This window comes from Betta splendens, chromosome 6, assembly GCF_900634795.4.
Source record: "Betta splendens chromosome 6, fBetSpl5.4, whole genome shotgun sequence".
NCBI lineage: Eukaryota > Metazoa > Chordata > Actinopteri > Anabantiformes > Osphronemidae > Betta > Betta splendens.
In genome coordinates, this window is record NC_040886.2 from 246552 (window position 1) to 261578 (window position 15027).

Consider the following 15027-nt stretch of genomic DNA (forward strand, 5'->3'; position numbering starts at 1 on the left):
ACTTGTGAGAGCACTCCACTTGTCCCTATTCAATCAGTTTTAATATACATTGCAACTTGTTTGAAACCACACACACTTGCCAGGTAGGAGACAAAGGAAGAAGCATCCAATTACTACTGATGTGACGTTCCGTACCGAGGCTACAAAGTGTGTGCCGAGTAGGAAAGGGGGCGTTATCGCGATGCGCTATCGGCGTTTGTCTCATTTAGGGGTGGAGCTAAACATGATGACGCGTGAATCCTCGCTGCCCAGTGTCGTGCCAAAAAGTGACTGTCTGCCAGAAATTGATTTCCGCACGCGGGAGCGCGCACCGCCTCATTGGCGTTTAGCTCGGTTTGTGTGGGACTACAGCTGCTTATTTCGGTTTCAAACGTTTTCTAGTGGACGTAGTGACGCCACGTCTTTTAGATTTTGTTTAAACGACGGCAATAATCATCGTAGTTCTCTTTACAGCGATCGTGACTGTTTAACTCTATGACATGACGCTAGGACTCAGATCTACGACCCAATGTTGCTGCAACATGTTTGTTCTTCACATTTTGTGTCTGATTAAAACTGCACGAGTGACCACCGAGTTGTTTCACCACTTTTAATTTCCTGTATGGGACCAGTTAAACCAGTAAGATGCTTTCATGTTGCCAAAACGTGATTATTAGAGCCAGAGCTTTTGGTCAGAAGCTTAATTATGTCTTGTTTTAAATACACTGAGCTCTGCTTTGTTATATTTACAGATGTAATACACCAAGACCAGTAGAACCAGTAGCATGCTGGTTTTATGTTGCCACGAAGTGATTAAAGCCAATATCTGTTTACTGAAAGAGTCTTTCTCCCTTATTTTAAGATCATGGAGCTCTGCTGGATTATAATAATGGATTTAATGGGCATCCAGTACATCTTAACACTTTCCACACCTGTCTGAGACCAGTTAAACCAGTAAGATGCTGTGTTTACGTTGCCAAAAAGTGATTACAGCCATTATCGTTTGATAAAAAGCTTATTTCTGCCTCATTTTTATCTTCTTGGTTTCTTCTTGGTTTAATGAGCATCCAGCTCACTTGACCGCTGTCTGTAACTGTCTGAGACCAGTAGAACCATTAAAAAGCTGTTTCCATGTTGCCAAAAAGTGATTGATGCCAATATTTTTTAATAAGAAGCCTATTTCTTCCTCATGTTAACTTAATCAATCTCTTTTCGATTATATTAACAGATTTAATAAACATCCAGTTCACTTGACCACTGTCTGTCCCTCTCTGAGACCAGTACAACCAGTAAGAAGCTCTTTCCACGTTGCCAAAAAGTGATTTATGCCAATATATTTTGACAAGAAGTCTATTTCTGCCTCATTTTAAGTCACTTGAGCTCTTCGTGTTAATATTAACACATTCAAATTAACTTGACCGCTGTCTGTACCTGTCTGAGACCAGTACAACCAGTAAGATGCTGTGTTATTATTATTATTATTATTATTATTATTATTATTATTATTATTATTATTATTATTATTATTATTATTATTATGTTTAAACATACAGTATTATGTGTTTTAGTGTCTGAAATGTTTCCTGATAAATTTCAGCAGCAGTGTGTTTAAAGAGGAGAAGTCCCCATGGAGGAAATGGGATGCCTGGCAGAAGGTTTATCCTGAGATAGTTAGGTATTTGATTAGTAATTTCAATTCAATTCAATTTTATTTATATAGCGCCAAATCACAACAAAGTTATCTCAAGGCACTTTACAAAGTAAGGTTTAAGACCTCACACAACTAAAGCCAACAAATCCCACATACAGCAAGCATTTAATTTGACAGCAACAGTGGAGAGGAAAAACTCCCTCTCTAACGAGGAAGAAACCTCCAGCAGAACCAGGCTGGATGTGGGCGGCCATCTGCCTCGACCGGTTGGGGTGAGAGGATAGAGAGAGAGAAAAGCACAGCAACAACAACAAGCAACAGTATGTTGTGGGAGGTGCGTGAGGAAGGATCAGCTAGTGCAGCTGCCCTATTGAGGTATTTTGGGAAAAATAATTGCTTTGCTTCATTTTTTGTTTGTTTTTCTATTTTTGTAAATATGTATCATACCCAGCTGTTAAATAAATCATCACTTCCGGAACTTCAGCACAGGTGCAGAGTCTGCCTCCTACTCTGATCAGCCCTTGTGCTAGCCCTCTGAACCCAAGTAGTCCCCAATGTGTGTGCACGATTAATAACTGGACATTTACTATTTATACTATATTTGACCATGTATAGTGAAGCAAACTAGTACTAGCATCAAGGCAGAAAAGAACAGCCAAAGAAGTCATTCAGGAAGTGTGAGGTAGTGTGAAATTAACAGTAGTGGGAGCTGGGCTCGCCACCATAGACCAATATCCAGCCACAACAGGTTTGTGGCTGTTTTGGGCACCCAGCCAGTGGAGCTGACCTAAATATTACCGTCCCATCCAAACTGATGCAGTGTGAGGAATGTCAGGAAAATATAATAGTGTCTGGATCAGCTGTGATGTTACTATCTCATGGCTGAGCTTAGGTTGTCAGGATGTTGTGTATAATATAGCAGCCTGTGAAGCTTCATTTGGCAATGAACCCTACTCTGTTGTCTAAATTTTATCCTGAGCTGTGGCGCCCCCGTGTGGTCAGAGCACAGATAACCATTGCACCTGCTATAGAAGCAGGAGCTGTGAGTCCTTACAGAAGCTCCTTGTGTGTGCACGCATACCTGCCTGTGACATGTCGTTAGACCATTCTGAAACTGCAGACTTCCTGACTGTGGTGGGTTTTTCAGTCTCCTCTCTGTTTGCTCTTAAAATGACTCATAAGGTGGAACAGGATGTGTGTGTCGATGTCAACAAGAAATGTGTGCATGAGCAGAAACTGTGTGCAGTGTGCATGCACACACGGGTGGAAAAAAGAAAGTGGGTTGCAGACACCTTTGCTGCGTTCTGCCTCCATTTGCTCATTTCAGCTGCAACGAACCAGAGCTTCGCCCTCTGACACAATGCACCCATTGACCAGCGTTGGTTAATTTAAACTTTTCTGTCCTTTGATTGTGTTGCTCCAGGAGGACTGATCTAGATACACTTCTGTTTTAGCGATATGCTGTAAAACACTAAGTTGATTAAGTTTCCAGTCAATGTAGGCTACGGGGCAGAAGTACATGTCTACGTTTTCTCTTAATTTATTTCTACATTATGGACTCCATCTCCCAGAACCTGCAAGGTAAGATTAATTTATTTCAGTGGTCCATAAAAGACAGGTTGACAATTTGAAAGTGCCAAAACCCAGTGGCTTTTATAACCGGCTGAGTTGAACTAAGGCAGAAGCAGAACTCACAGTAAAGGAAATGTCAAAACCTGATGCTTTCGTTTTATTATTCATTTGTTCTGCTTATAGCTGAAATAAATGAAACACTTAAATTAACATTATCTATTTTCTCAACATATGTGAAACACAATTTTTCTCTACATGTCTTTTTAAAATTTAGTTGAGCTTTAATTACATTTGAAACAGCAAAGGTAAAACACATCTAGAAGAATTTAAATGAGGTCTTATCAGCTTTGCAGCATAATAAACCACTGGATATGCGCTAGACAGAAGTGGAGTAGATACTTTTATCCAGATTTAATTTGTTGATGATCATAATTGTCAGGATTTTATAATTTGATTAAGAAGAGATGGACAAAGAGTTGAAAAGGAAAGACAAGTTTATTATTCAACAGAAACCACAGGTGTCTAGAACTGATGGCTGCCGACTCCTTTCTTATGGTCATCCAGGCAGAAAAATTTTACCTGTCGTCTTTTCCACCATCAAGTCATCTGTAAACCTCACTCTCACACACACACAACTCACTAATGCTCTTAATAAAACTCTCCAGCATGTTGCTGTAATGCTGCAGGTGAATGTCTTAGCTGCAGATCAGGATCCAAATCTGAACACAGGTTAATACAGTAAGCCTGTTTGTTTGTGACCCTGTAAACAGAGCAGATCTCAGAGCTGCTGAAGCCCAACAGAGTGTGTCTGCTCATACCCATCGCTTTGCACCAGAGTCAGTCATGTGGGAAATCAGCAAACAGGTTTTTGGTAAGTGATTAAAGTTCTTTTCTACCTTTTATCTCTCATCACCTAGTGAGGAGTTTGCACATTATATCAGATACGCAGCTAAATATAAAATTGTGTTCTCTGAGCTAAAGCCTCATGATACTGTCTTGTTCACCTGGTAAAGCACACATTAAATATCCTGAGCATCTTCTAATCTTGTCTCTCTGCCTTAGATACTGAGCTTATGGAGAGGTTTCCTGGTTACGAGCAAGCTGCCTGTCAGGGTAAATGGCACCTGGGTTTGCAGGGTTGTTGCAAACCTGAACTCTGTTTATCTTTTTCCCATATAGGTTATATGAAACAATGATTAACCATTATTCAGTTTGATATAAGCATCCATTACCATTTAAACTAGCTGCTAGTTGTGTGGCCCCTCACCCTCACCCTCAGCCTAACTGTCACTACTAAAGGCACAAGTCCTCCTTATGACCTTTATAAAACTTTTTCTGTTTTCATGATGATAATTTTAAACAATTTCAAACAGAATTATTCCATGATGAGTTCACTCAAGACACAAATATTATATATAATTTAGAACATTTCAGGTCACAAATTCATTAATAAAAGCTTTATTATATGTAGTTTATTCATCTTACATTTGATCCTCTATTGAGAAAAAACAATGAAACACAAATCAACAATGACCTTTGACTCTTTTATATTCTGTTGCTTTAATTGTTTACTTAAAAAGAGGTTCAGTTGACATGACTGAACTTTTAACTTAACCTGGATAAGTGAGAATCTTCACCGACTTAAATTGTTGACCTATGTTCCATTGTCAACCTTTTAGAGTCTAAATGCTTGCTGTAAGTTATAAGTGGTGGTTCTGCTGCAGATCTCTCCCATCTTATTTCTTTGGGAATAGGAAAAAACGCTTCAGAGTCTGCTTGATAAACTAGAGCTTGTTTGGTATAGTTTTATACCTTGACATGGTCAATATCTCCAAAATAGTGAATCGGCAAAGCTTTAACAAATACCTACATAGAACAATGGTTCCACATATTAGAACCTGTATTTGAAGTTAACTCCAGCCTCATCTGTCATTTGAACAGCACAGAGCCATAATGACACTGCCAGATACCAATCTGGCCACTAAAAGATAGAAGATGTGCATCTGGGCATGTCCTTCTGAACACATACAAGAGGGAGCGAGGAGGGACTAACCCTACTAACTGTGTGCCTGTGTTTAAATTCAGATTTTGTCTTTGGGATTAAACGTTTTTAAACTTTCATGGTCACTTCCATTGAACATGTAGAGATTTTGTTGGCTTTTATAAAAAGGGTAAATCATGTAAATGCTACCTGTCTTTGTACTGACTCTAATCCCACTAATTCAAAAGTGTGTGTTTGGGTCTGTGCCTACAGGTGGAGAACACGTTCAGCTACCTGGAGATTTGCTCCATCAATGTCCACAGTCTCACACAGGTACAAACAAAATAAAACGTGAGGCCATTTGCGTATTTTGCAGAGAATAAGCATCACAATGTGTGATGTTTATCTATTGCAGATCGTGTTGGAGACAGACAGACAGACTCTGTCCTTCAGTGCATTGCAGATTGAGGATCTAGAAGCTGTGGTTAGTCACATAACGGCTTCATTGAAGAGGATATTTCCTGATTCCTCCCCAGGGTGAGTCTCTCTTTATAGTCTGTTACACACACAAGGTTCACCTTTAATTCAAATGACCAAACAATTGATGGCAAATTTGTTGATGCTATTTCAAATGGAACAGTCAGTAATTTAGTGAAGTCATTCAAGTAGAGCTGTGACCTTCTATGTTTCTCTTACATCTTTAAACAAATTGCCTCTGTCCTTTACATTGTCAGGAAGTTACTGAAGCTGGTTACTCCAGATCTCCAGCAGAGACTCTTTACACTGGCTGGGGCCAAAGAGGAGCAACTAAATAATCACCCTGGTTACTGTGGTGTGTATCTTTTATTTACTGTACAGATGTCGAATCCATCTTAACAGCATAGCTGACATCACTTCCTGTAATTTCACCAGGAGGATTCTCTGACACGTATGCTGCTCTGTGTGATTTCAATGAGATACCAATCAGAGAGGAAGTTCCATGGGTGAGATGTTCACGTAATGCAATGAAATGCTCTAATATGTTCCACTGGTAACTGTAATGTTTATGAATTTGAAGTTCACGGCTTGTACTATGTGTATCTAGACTGTGTGTATGTTTATATTGTTGTATTTTATTATAGTAGTATTTTCATCCTTTTTTGTATATTAAATGTTTAATTAAATGTGCCTATTGACAGGATGTTGACAACATTTACTATGTCCATAAGAGAAGACAGTTCAATCTGCAGGACTTCAGCCACTTAGACAGCAGGTTAAGGGAACAAACACACTTTCATCCTATTTTTAATGATCAGCTCCACGCTTCATTCAGTTCTTCTCTTTGTTCTTTCTTCTTAGAGACTTGGCATTAGCAGTTGCAGCTCTGTCTTTCAACCAGTGGTTTACCAAAATCTGCAGCAAGGAACTCAGACTGGTAAACACTCTCATTGGTTTTATTAATCTTATTCGTAATAATTCGCTTGTCAGTGACACAAGCAAGTAAACAAGATTTTCTGCCTTTTCTGGGGGCGAAACTAAAAATTGAGAAAAAGGAAGCAGGTATCCTACTGTCACGAACGAGCAGGGTGAAGGACCCAAACGCACAGCAAACAGGCAGGAAGTTCAGTGATGCTGTAATAAAGGTAAATCCAATACGGCAGGCTACATGGTGGTCAGTCAGGTGATGTTCAAAACACAAAGGCAACGGTACAGACAAGGATCAGGCAGAGGCAGAGTCCAAATACAAAGTCCAGGGAGCGGGCAGAGACAAAAAAAGGTTCAGTACACAGGCTAGACTTACTGGACGACGAGCACAAACAATCTGGCACTAGAACTGACAGGAAGCTCAACAGGAAGTACCAAAACAAAACCGGAAACTGAACTAGACAAGACTATGATGCTGGAACGGTGTCACCTACTGTAGATGAGAGCATGATCGAATGTTGTATTACTTCCAAAGATCAATATAAACACAATGAACATGAACATGAAATGTGTGAGATCAATTAGAATATGTTAATATTTTTACAAGAAGACAATAATGAAGATCAAGTTTGTTTGGTGAAGCCTAAAGCCCTGTTGGTGCTTTATTTTTATTTGTCACACTACCTTTGGATCTTTATTCATTGTTGTTAACTTTATCTCCTGTGGACACTGGTTTTCAATAGTTGTCTTCTGTCTTTGCTCATTCAGTCACTAGATGTACAACAGCAGTTGACCTTCCTGCTCTCCAGATCTCCCAGCCTGGAGGAGCTTTCGCTGGAAGACAGCGGACTCAAATTGTGAGTTTGTGCAGATTTGTACGTGGACAAAATTCTAAATACACGTCTCACAGCAAGACTTGAGAGGTTTGATACAAAGACTCTAGATGAGGCGGATGATAGAGTGGCAGCTCCTGTAGCTGATGTCAGAGTCACTAGTATTCCTTTTTTGGTTGTAAAGCATTCCTTGAAGCTAATACTGATAGTATGATGAAGCAACTATTCTGTGCCAATTCTGTTGCTGTGATATTTGCTGTAATGCGTGAAGTGACCATTGTTCTGTTTCAGGGATTTCGCAGTAAAAATGGCAGCTGCCCTTCGAGAACACAATTCCTCTTCTCTACAGTCTGTTAACCTGTCAGGCAACGCGATTGAAGATAAAGGTGAGTTTTTGGCTCCTTATACACTGGGACACTCAAATCGACATATTATATTAGAGTTCACCTAAACTCATGCCGTCTAATCGTGTGTGATACCAGTATAACTGTACATGTTCTTCTTAGGTAAAGGTTCTGCATTTACTGCAAAACTATCAATATGTGGCTTACTCTAACATGGATGGATGCTTGGTTTTGTGGACATCCATGGAATTTTAGATGCGCGTTGAAAGTCGGTGTATTTTTTCAAAGGCAAACAAAACTTGAACTACAAATGTGGCAACGTCCCAAAGGTACAATAACAGTAGAAATGCTGAGTTTGTCCAAAAGTGTGAGTATACACTGCAAAGTTGGATGTCAGGAGAGGGAGATGAATGATGGAGGATGAAATGGAACAGTTGACATGATACACAATGTCAGTGCTGGTAGACGGGTCCACTGTTAACTTTTGGCCGTATCTTGGCATGTGTTCTAGGTGTAATAGCTCTGAGTCAGGAGTTGGGGAATCTAACTAAAGGACTAAAGTATCTGTCTCTGTCTCGAGTGTCTATGACTGCCAGAGGTACACACACACACACACACACACACACACACACACACACACACACACACACACACACACACACACACACACACAGAGGCATGATGCAATGTAATCTTGGTCCAGGACCCAGCATCAACCAGAACATTAGTTCTCAGACAACTGGGATATGAGAATCTGGCTTCTAGTTCTCTTCCAACACTAAGATCATTTTTGTGCTTGGTCTTTGGTATGTTTTCAGGTATTGGTTACCTGAGTCAGGTGTTATCCTCCAATCAGCTCTTCTCAGCTTCTCTGACCCACCTCCTTCTGTCTGGTAACCCCAGCAGCCTGGTTACTGAAGAGGCCACGGTACTTTCTGCCCCTTTTCTGCATCCTGTGTGTGTTTCTTTTTATATTATATTATGAAACGTGTGTGTGTGTGTGTGTGTGTGTGTGTGTGTGTGTGTGTGTGTGTGTGTGTGTGTGTGCGTGCGTGCGTGCGCGCGTGCGTGTGTGTGTGTGTGTGTGTGTGTGCGTGACATATCTTGCAGTTTCTCTTCAAGTTCTTGTCCAGTTCTAACTGTGTTTCTCATCTGGACCTCAGTGATACCAACTGCCCCCTGGACACAGTCAGTAAATAACTAACACTGATAAATCTTCCATTTTCTTACATCTGTTTTAATTTTCACTGATTATTGATATTTTGTACTAGTTAATGAGTAAATAACTTTGATTCAATCTTGACCTTCTCTTTGCAGTTATTTGTGTCCTTGTCTGCTGGATGTTATCGCAAACTGATGCACCTGAACTTGGCCAGGAATCCGTTTAGCCACAGGTCAGTTCCACTGTTTAATCACTCACTGGTGGCATTTGGGTCAGACACAGAGAAGCTGACATCTACAGCCTACACCACATCACATTTACACCATATTATTAATCAGGTTTGTTCAAATTTCCATGTTGGCAGTTTCAGCTCAATAAAAACCCATGCACTTCTAGAAGTGTGCATGTGTAGAATAATGAGACAGACAAGCCCGATCCTTTGTTTGTAGCTGCTGTTGGGTGTTTGTTGCTGAGGTGATTCAGACTGAATCAGTTAAAGAAGCAGTAGCTGATTGAGGAATCGGTACTGGAAACTAAGAGAGACTGAACAACAGCTGGTCAAAGTAAGGAGAGGTAGAGTTTATTTAGACAAGTATGTTTCATGAGGCGCTTCGGACGTTATCACGCCATTCAATGGTCATTATCAGTGGTTATCAGCCCATACGTATGAACCGGTAGGTGCCCATCTACCTGCTGGCAGCGATAAATAGGTGCAGTAGATCGCTGTCAATGATCCGTAAGGTTGATCGCGGATCCCAGCTCTCTCTCTCTGCCCCACTCTGTCTTCACCTAAAGGTATCGTCGGACTCTGAGCTATGTGTCTGTGATGGGCAGCTGCGGGTCCAATCATCTTGCCTGTGTCCAGTCTTTGGTCCAACCATCCTGCCTGTGCCCTGTTGTAGCTTGTTGTTGTTGATGTGCTTTTCTCCCTGTCTATTCCCTCACCCCAACCAGTCAAGGCAGATGGCCGCCCACATCCAGCTTGCTTCTGCTGGAGGTTTTTTCCTCGTTAGAGAGGGTGTTTTTCCTCTCCACTATTGCTGTCAAATTGTGATTAAAGGCTTGCCGTATGTGGGATTTGTCGTGTTTAGTTGTGTAACTTCTTAAACTTTACGTTGTAAAGTGCCTTGAGATAAGTTTGTTGTCATTTGGCGCTATTTGAACAAAATTAAATTGAATCGAAAAATAGATAGATAGATAGATAGATAGATAGATAGATAGATAGATAGATAGATAGATAGATAGATAGATAGATAGATAGATAGATAGATAGATAGATAGATAGATAGATAGATAGATAGATAGATAGATAGATAGATAGATCGATAGATAAATAGGTAGGTAGGTAGGTAGGTAGGTAGGTAGGTAGGTAGGTAGGTAGGTAGGTCGTCTCGATCCATCGATAGATCGCTCTATCGCTCGCTCGCTCGCTCGCTCGCTCGCTATCGCTCGCTCGCTCGCTAGCTCGCTCGCTCGCTCCGTCGTCGGTGTCGTTCGCTCGCTCGCTCGCTCGCTCGCTCTCCTCGCTCGCTCGCTCGCTCGCTCGCTCGCTCGCTCGCTCGCTGCTCGCTCGCTCTCGCTCGCTCGCTCGCTCGCTCGCGCGCTCGCGCGCGCGCGAGAGCGCGGCGAGCAGAGTCATCATGCTGTTTTGTCTCTTAATTTTCTCCATCTCTGTAGAAAGGTGCGGGAGGTGACCAGAAGCATTCGAGAGTTCTTCAGTAAGAGCTGCAAGCTAAAATATGTGGGCTTATCTGGAACCAGACTCCCTCCACAAGCTCTCAGGTATTGTTAGTCCCAAACACTGACATTATTTGATAAATAAAGTTTAACCGATTGAGACAAATGCTCGATTTACAAACCGAGTTATGTATAAGAGGAATGAACATGGTGGTGAGTGGGGCCAAGCACCGAGGCTCCGGTGGCATCTAGACTCTTCCTTCTCAGGCCAAAACACTTCACCACTTAGTAATCTGTCTGAGAAAACACCACAAATCTATTATCCAGGGTGGTTTCACTTCACACCTAAACTGAATACACTTAGATGATATGTAAAACTGTTAAATACCAAATCAGGTAAAAAATGCCAAATAAGCTTCAGTTTGAACTTGAGGAATAAACCTTCTGCAGGACAAAGGGGGAAGGCAGCAAACAAGACACAGGCAGGAGCACAGTCCGAGTCTGATGATTCCTTCATAAAAGCCCAGAGACACGCAGCCTTTTGTCCTTTTGTAGCGCTTCTACCTGGAAAGTAAGTAAATGAGCTTTTAGGAGATTTAAAAAAATCTTTTCTATCTTTTGCATCTAGGCTTTTGCTACAGGGTCTGGCGACCAACATACATCTGTCTGGGCTAGAGTTGGACATAAGTAGCTGCGAGGTACAGTCACACATGGAAAGCATCATGTGGTTAAAATGTAGAGCAGGAAAAGTGTCAAATAAATGCTTCTATGTCCATGTGTGTGTAGCTGCGTTCAGCAGGGGCCCAGGTCATACAGGAGCACATTTCTGAAGCTACAGCTGTGAAAAGTTTGGACATCTCTGACAACAGTAAGCAAACCTGCACACATCCCTTCATCACAGCACAGGCAGAGTGACCCCAACTTTCACTCCCATCTCACTCCCTTTGTGGGGCTATAGGCTTTGAGAATGACATGGTGACTCTGGTGCTGTCTGTGGGACGATGCTTCTCTCTGCGACACCTCGCGCTGGGGAGGAACTTTGCCATGAAGTCCAGGTGTGACAGCGTCAGATGCTTTACATGAGCTGGAGATAAACAGCACCATGTACAATGTTTCTCTCTCCATCTTTTCTCGTTTGACTGGACTTCATTATTAGCAGAGCTCTTACTGACGTCCTTCAACGTATCGCCCAGCTTGTTCAGGATGAAGAGTGTGTGAGTAGCACCTTTCTTTGTCTAATTCTGCCTTTGTCTTTGAGCGCTAGATCTGTTTGTGCATGTGTTTCCATCTGCAGGCTTTACAGTCTCTGTCAGTTTGTGACTCCAAGTTAAAGACGGGGATGCACATCCTGTTGAGTGCTCTGGGCAGCCACTCAGCTCTGACCGAACTGGACATCAGCGGAAACAACATTGGTGACACTGGCGCAAAAATGCTTGCTAAAGCCTTGGTCAATAACACGAAACTGAGGTATGTGTACACAGAGATTAGCCCAAAACACCATGTGTCAGAACATACACGTTATTGTAGTTAGTAGTCTGCTGGTTGCATCTCGATGTCCTCGGTCAGTCGGTCTCTGATTGTTCACTGATCACAACTTCTCTTCAGGACATTTGATCTTTTCTTTCTCCTCAAGGAGTCTAACATGGGACAGAAACAATGTAACTGCCAGAGGTTACCAGGATGTGGCTGATGCTTTGGAAAGGTCACACACACACACACACACACACACACACACACACACACACACACACACACACACACACACACACACACACACACACACACACACACACACACACACACACTGACTGACTTCAAGTACTGTAACCTGTTGTGCAGGAACTTTACTTTGCAGCAGGTTTCTCTTCCACTGGCTGATATCACACAGCACTACCGCAGTAACCCCGAGCAAACAACAGAGGCCCTTCACAGGGTCAGTGTGTACACCAGATCATTTCATATTACCTGCTGGTTTAGATGTTGTTGTTAAATCGAGGTTTACAACCTTTACATGCATTGCTTGTTCTTTGTTCCCATATTGTTTACAATAACTTCTTGCATTGAATTCAATTCAATTCAATTCAATTTTATTTATATAGCGCCAAATCACAACAAAGTTATTTCAAGGCACTTTACAAAGTAAGGTTTAAAACCTCACACAACTAAACCCAACAAATCCCACATACAGCAAGCATTAAGAGATTATAATTTTTCTACTGTGATTGCTAATGGATGAAATGGCTCAGGTCTTAACCATTCTACTACTTTCTGTTTTCTTGGGTAAATCGCAGTTTTTAAGACTAATGTGTTTGTGTGTCTAATGTGTGAGCAGATTCAGCAGAGTTTAGACAGAAACAACCGGACGCAGTTGGACAGAGGAGGACTTCTGCCTGGGCCTAAACCTCAACACTCAGAAAAGGTAGAACCTACATATGAGACACACACACACACACACACACACACACACACACACACACACACACACACACACACACACACACACACACACACACACACACACACACACACACACACACATATTGTTATTTACATGAGCGCTATTCCTATTTGCTCTGAATTTTTAATTAAGTAAGTAAAGGTTTCCTTTGATATTACTATTTGTTATTTATATTTTGAGAATAAACACTATTTTCATTAGTTTAATATTTATTACCTCAAATATTTAGACAATCTAAATAACCAACATACATCTGTCTGAGCTGGAGTTGGACATAAGTAGCTGCGAGGTACAGTCACACATGGAAAGCATCATGTGGTTAAAATGTAGAGCAGTACATGCAGTTCTGCCAGGTCATGTGGGGGTGGGGTACAATCATGCAGTCTCTGCCTCAACTGGTCCCAAACATGCTCGATGGGGTTCAGATCAAGGGATATTAATGACCATACCATATGAGGCACTTCAACTTCCTGAAGTCCAGCTGTGACAATTCTGCCTTGATGTGGTGGAGCATTATGATTCATGAACAGAAATTTGTTCTGGTGGAATTGGGGGATGATGATGGCTTCTATGATGTCTTTAAAGTAAGAATGTGCAGTGACTGAGCCATCTACAATAACCAAATCTGTTTTACACTGACTGGTGATGCCTGCCCAGACTGTTGCACCTCCTTGACCAAAACTAACCCTGGGGACCATGTTGAGCTTAGCGTATTGCTCACCTTGCCTTCTCCTCAACTCATACTTTAGTTGAACACACACAGCTGAGTCTAACAAGCCCTATGAGGCCCCATCCAACAAAATGTGTTAGTGAGAGGTCTCCACGGATCTACTACAAGGCTGATGTCTGGACACAATGATGGCAGAGTCAGCCATGGTTCTGAAACCACTTTTGTATTTTCTTATCTGTATATCTTAAGAATCCTAGGTCTCAATTTAAAAATGTTTCTGTGTTTGGCTGTGTCGTGTGAATCACTGCCCACTTTGATCAGGTTTCTTGACCTTATAGAGTCATTGAACTGACTTTGTGACCCTTGACATACAATAAAGCTCTGTCTGTGCATACATTTAGCTCTTTTTTTCTGCTCTTCTGTACTTGAGATGCTTCAAGGCATGTGCCAGCAGCTGGAAGAAAGCCTTCAGCTTCTAAACCACAGCCTTCCTGAGGTCCAGGCTAATGTGCTGGCAGCGCAGGAGATGGTGCAGAACGCCAAGGAGTGTTTCAGGGTACAAATAGGGAAACAACAATTACTAAAACTCACTAAAGCACACAGGTTGGAATGACACTCGCTTCCTGTCCAGCTTCTCCCGTCGCTGTACACAGCAGGTGCAGAGCTCTACTCTGATGAAGACCTGGTGAAGGGTATCCTTAGCAGCACTGCTGCTGCACTGGCTAACGAGGTCACGAGAAACATCCAGGTATGGTCCAATAACATTGTGGCTGCAGGTCTGTGTCAGTGTGTTTAACTACAGTACAACACTTTCAGTTAGCCTGGTGCCTCTAGCCAAACCTTGACTGATACAAAGAACCAGACAAAACAGTACTTTGATTTCTGCTGTAATTATGTCGAATGATGTTTTAAGAGAAGCTTTGTTTGTAACAAAGGGTCAGTGAATGGCTCATTTACAGAAACTAGATTGTTCAAGAAAGACATCATTAAGCTTTTTTACTGAGCTGTAGAACTAACCTCAAACCATGCAGAACCCAAGAAGACATGAAATTCTAAACTAAGAATGAAGAGAGAAGAGAGAAATCTCTGTACTACAGTACTAACTCTGTACTACTAATGTGAAACCAAAGTAACAGTTATATTAAGGCATCTTCAGTGGAAGGTGTGAGTTAGACGTCCCCATTGGACTGAGGATCAAATATGATGATGCTTTCTATGTACTAAAGTTACTTCAAGATTGAGCGTGGAAGGCATTCAGACCCGGCCATGCTCAGAGTCGGTCATGTCCTCTTTGTA

The 15027-nt window shown here is 41.7% G+C and overlaps 1 protein-coding gene across 5 annotated transcripts in view; it reads left to right on the forward strand.

The window, feature by feature from the left end:
- Positions 1-2914: 2914 nt before the first annotated feature.
- The window catches only part of carmil2 (capping protein regulator and myosin 1 linker 2), a 39723-nt gene continuing 27610 nt past the window's right edge, over positions 2915-15027 (forward strand). For 3 of the 5 annotated variants that reach the window (XM_029153288.3, XM_029153290.3, XM_029153292.3), the window contains exons 1-26: positions 2916-3211; positions 3973-4073; positions 4265-4315; positions 5457-5516; positions 5599-5720; positions 5918-6015; positions 6096-6166; positions 6362-6435; positions 6522-6597; positions 7356-7444; positions 7712-7806; positions 8276-8362; positions 8583-8692; positions 8875-8952; positions 9082-9158; positions 10604-10708; positions 11232-11301; positions 11390-11471; positions 11562-11658; positions 11760-11817; positions 11898-12070; positions 12237-12305; positions 12443-12536; positions 12936-13022; positions 14162-14287; positions 14363-14479. In XM_029153288.3, the coding sequence (XP_029009121.1) occupies positions 3184-3211; positions 3973-4073; positions 4265-4315; positions 5457-5516; positions 5599-5720; positions 5918-6015; positions 6096-6166; positions 6362-6435; positions 6522-6597; positions 7356-7444; positions 7712-7806; positions 8276-8362; positions 8583-8692; positions 8875-8952; positions 9082-9158; positions 10604-10708; positions 11232-11301; positions 11390-11471; positions 11562-11658; positions 11760-11817; positions 11898-12070; positions 12237-12305; positions 12443-12536; positions 12936-13022; positions 14162-14287; positions 14363-14479 (2295 nt within the window). In that variant the 5' untranslated portion in view covers positions 2916-3183. Of the gene's footprint in view, positions 3212-3972; positions 4074-4264; positions 4316-5456; positions 5517-5598; positions 5721-5917; positions 6016-6095; positions 6167-6361; positions 6436-6521; positions 6598-7355; positions 7445-7711; positions 7807-8275; positions 8363-8582; positions 8693-8874; positions 8953-9081; positions 9159-10603; positions 10709-11231; positions 11302-11389; positions 11472-11561; positions 11659-11759; positions 11818-11897; positions 12071-12236; positions 12306-12442; positions 12537-12935; positions 13023-14161; positions 14288-14362; positions 14480-15027 lie in introns of all 5 variants that reach the window. The other 2 variants (XM_029153291.3, XM_029153289.3) reach the window with 2 other exon arrangements.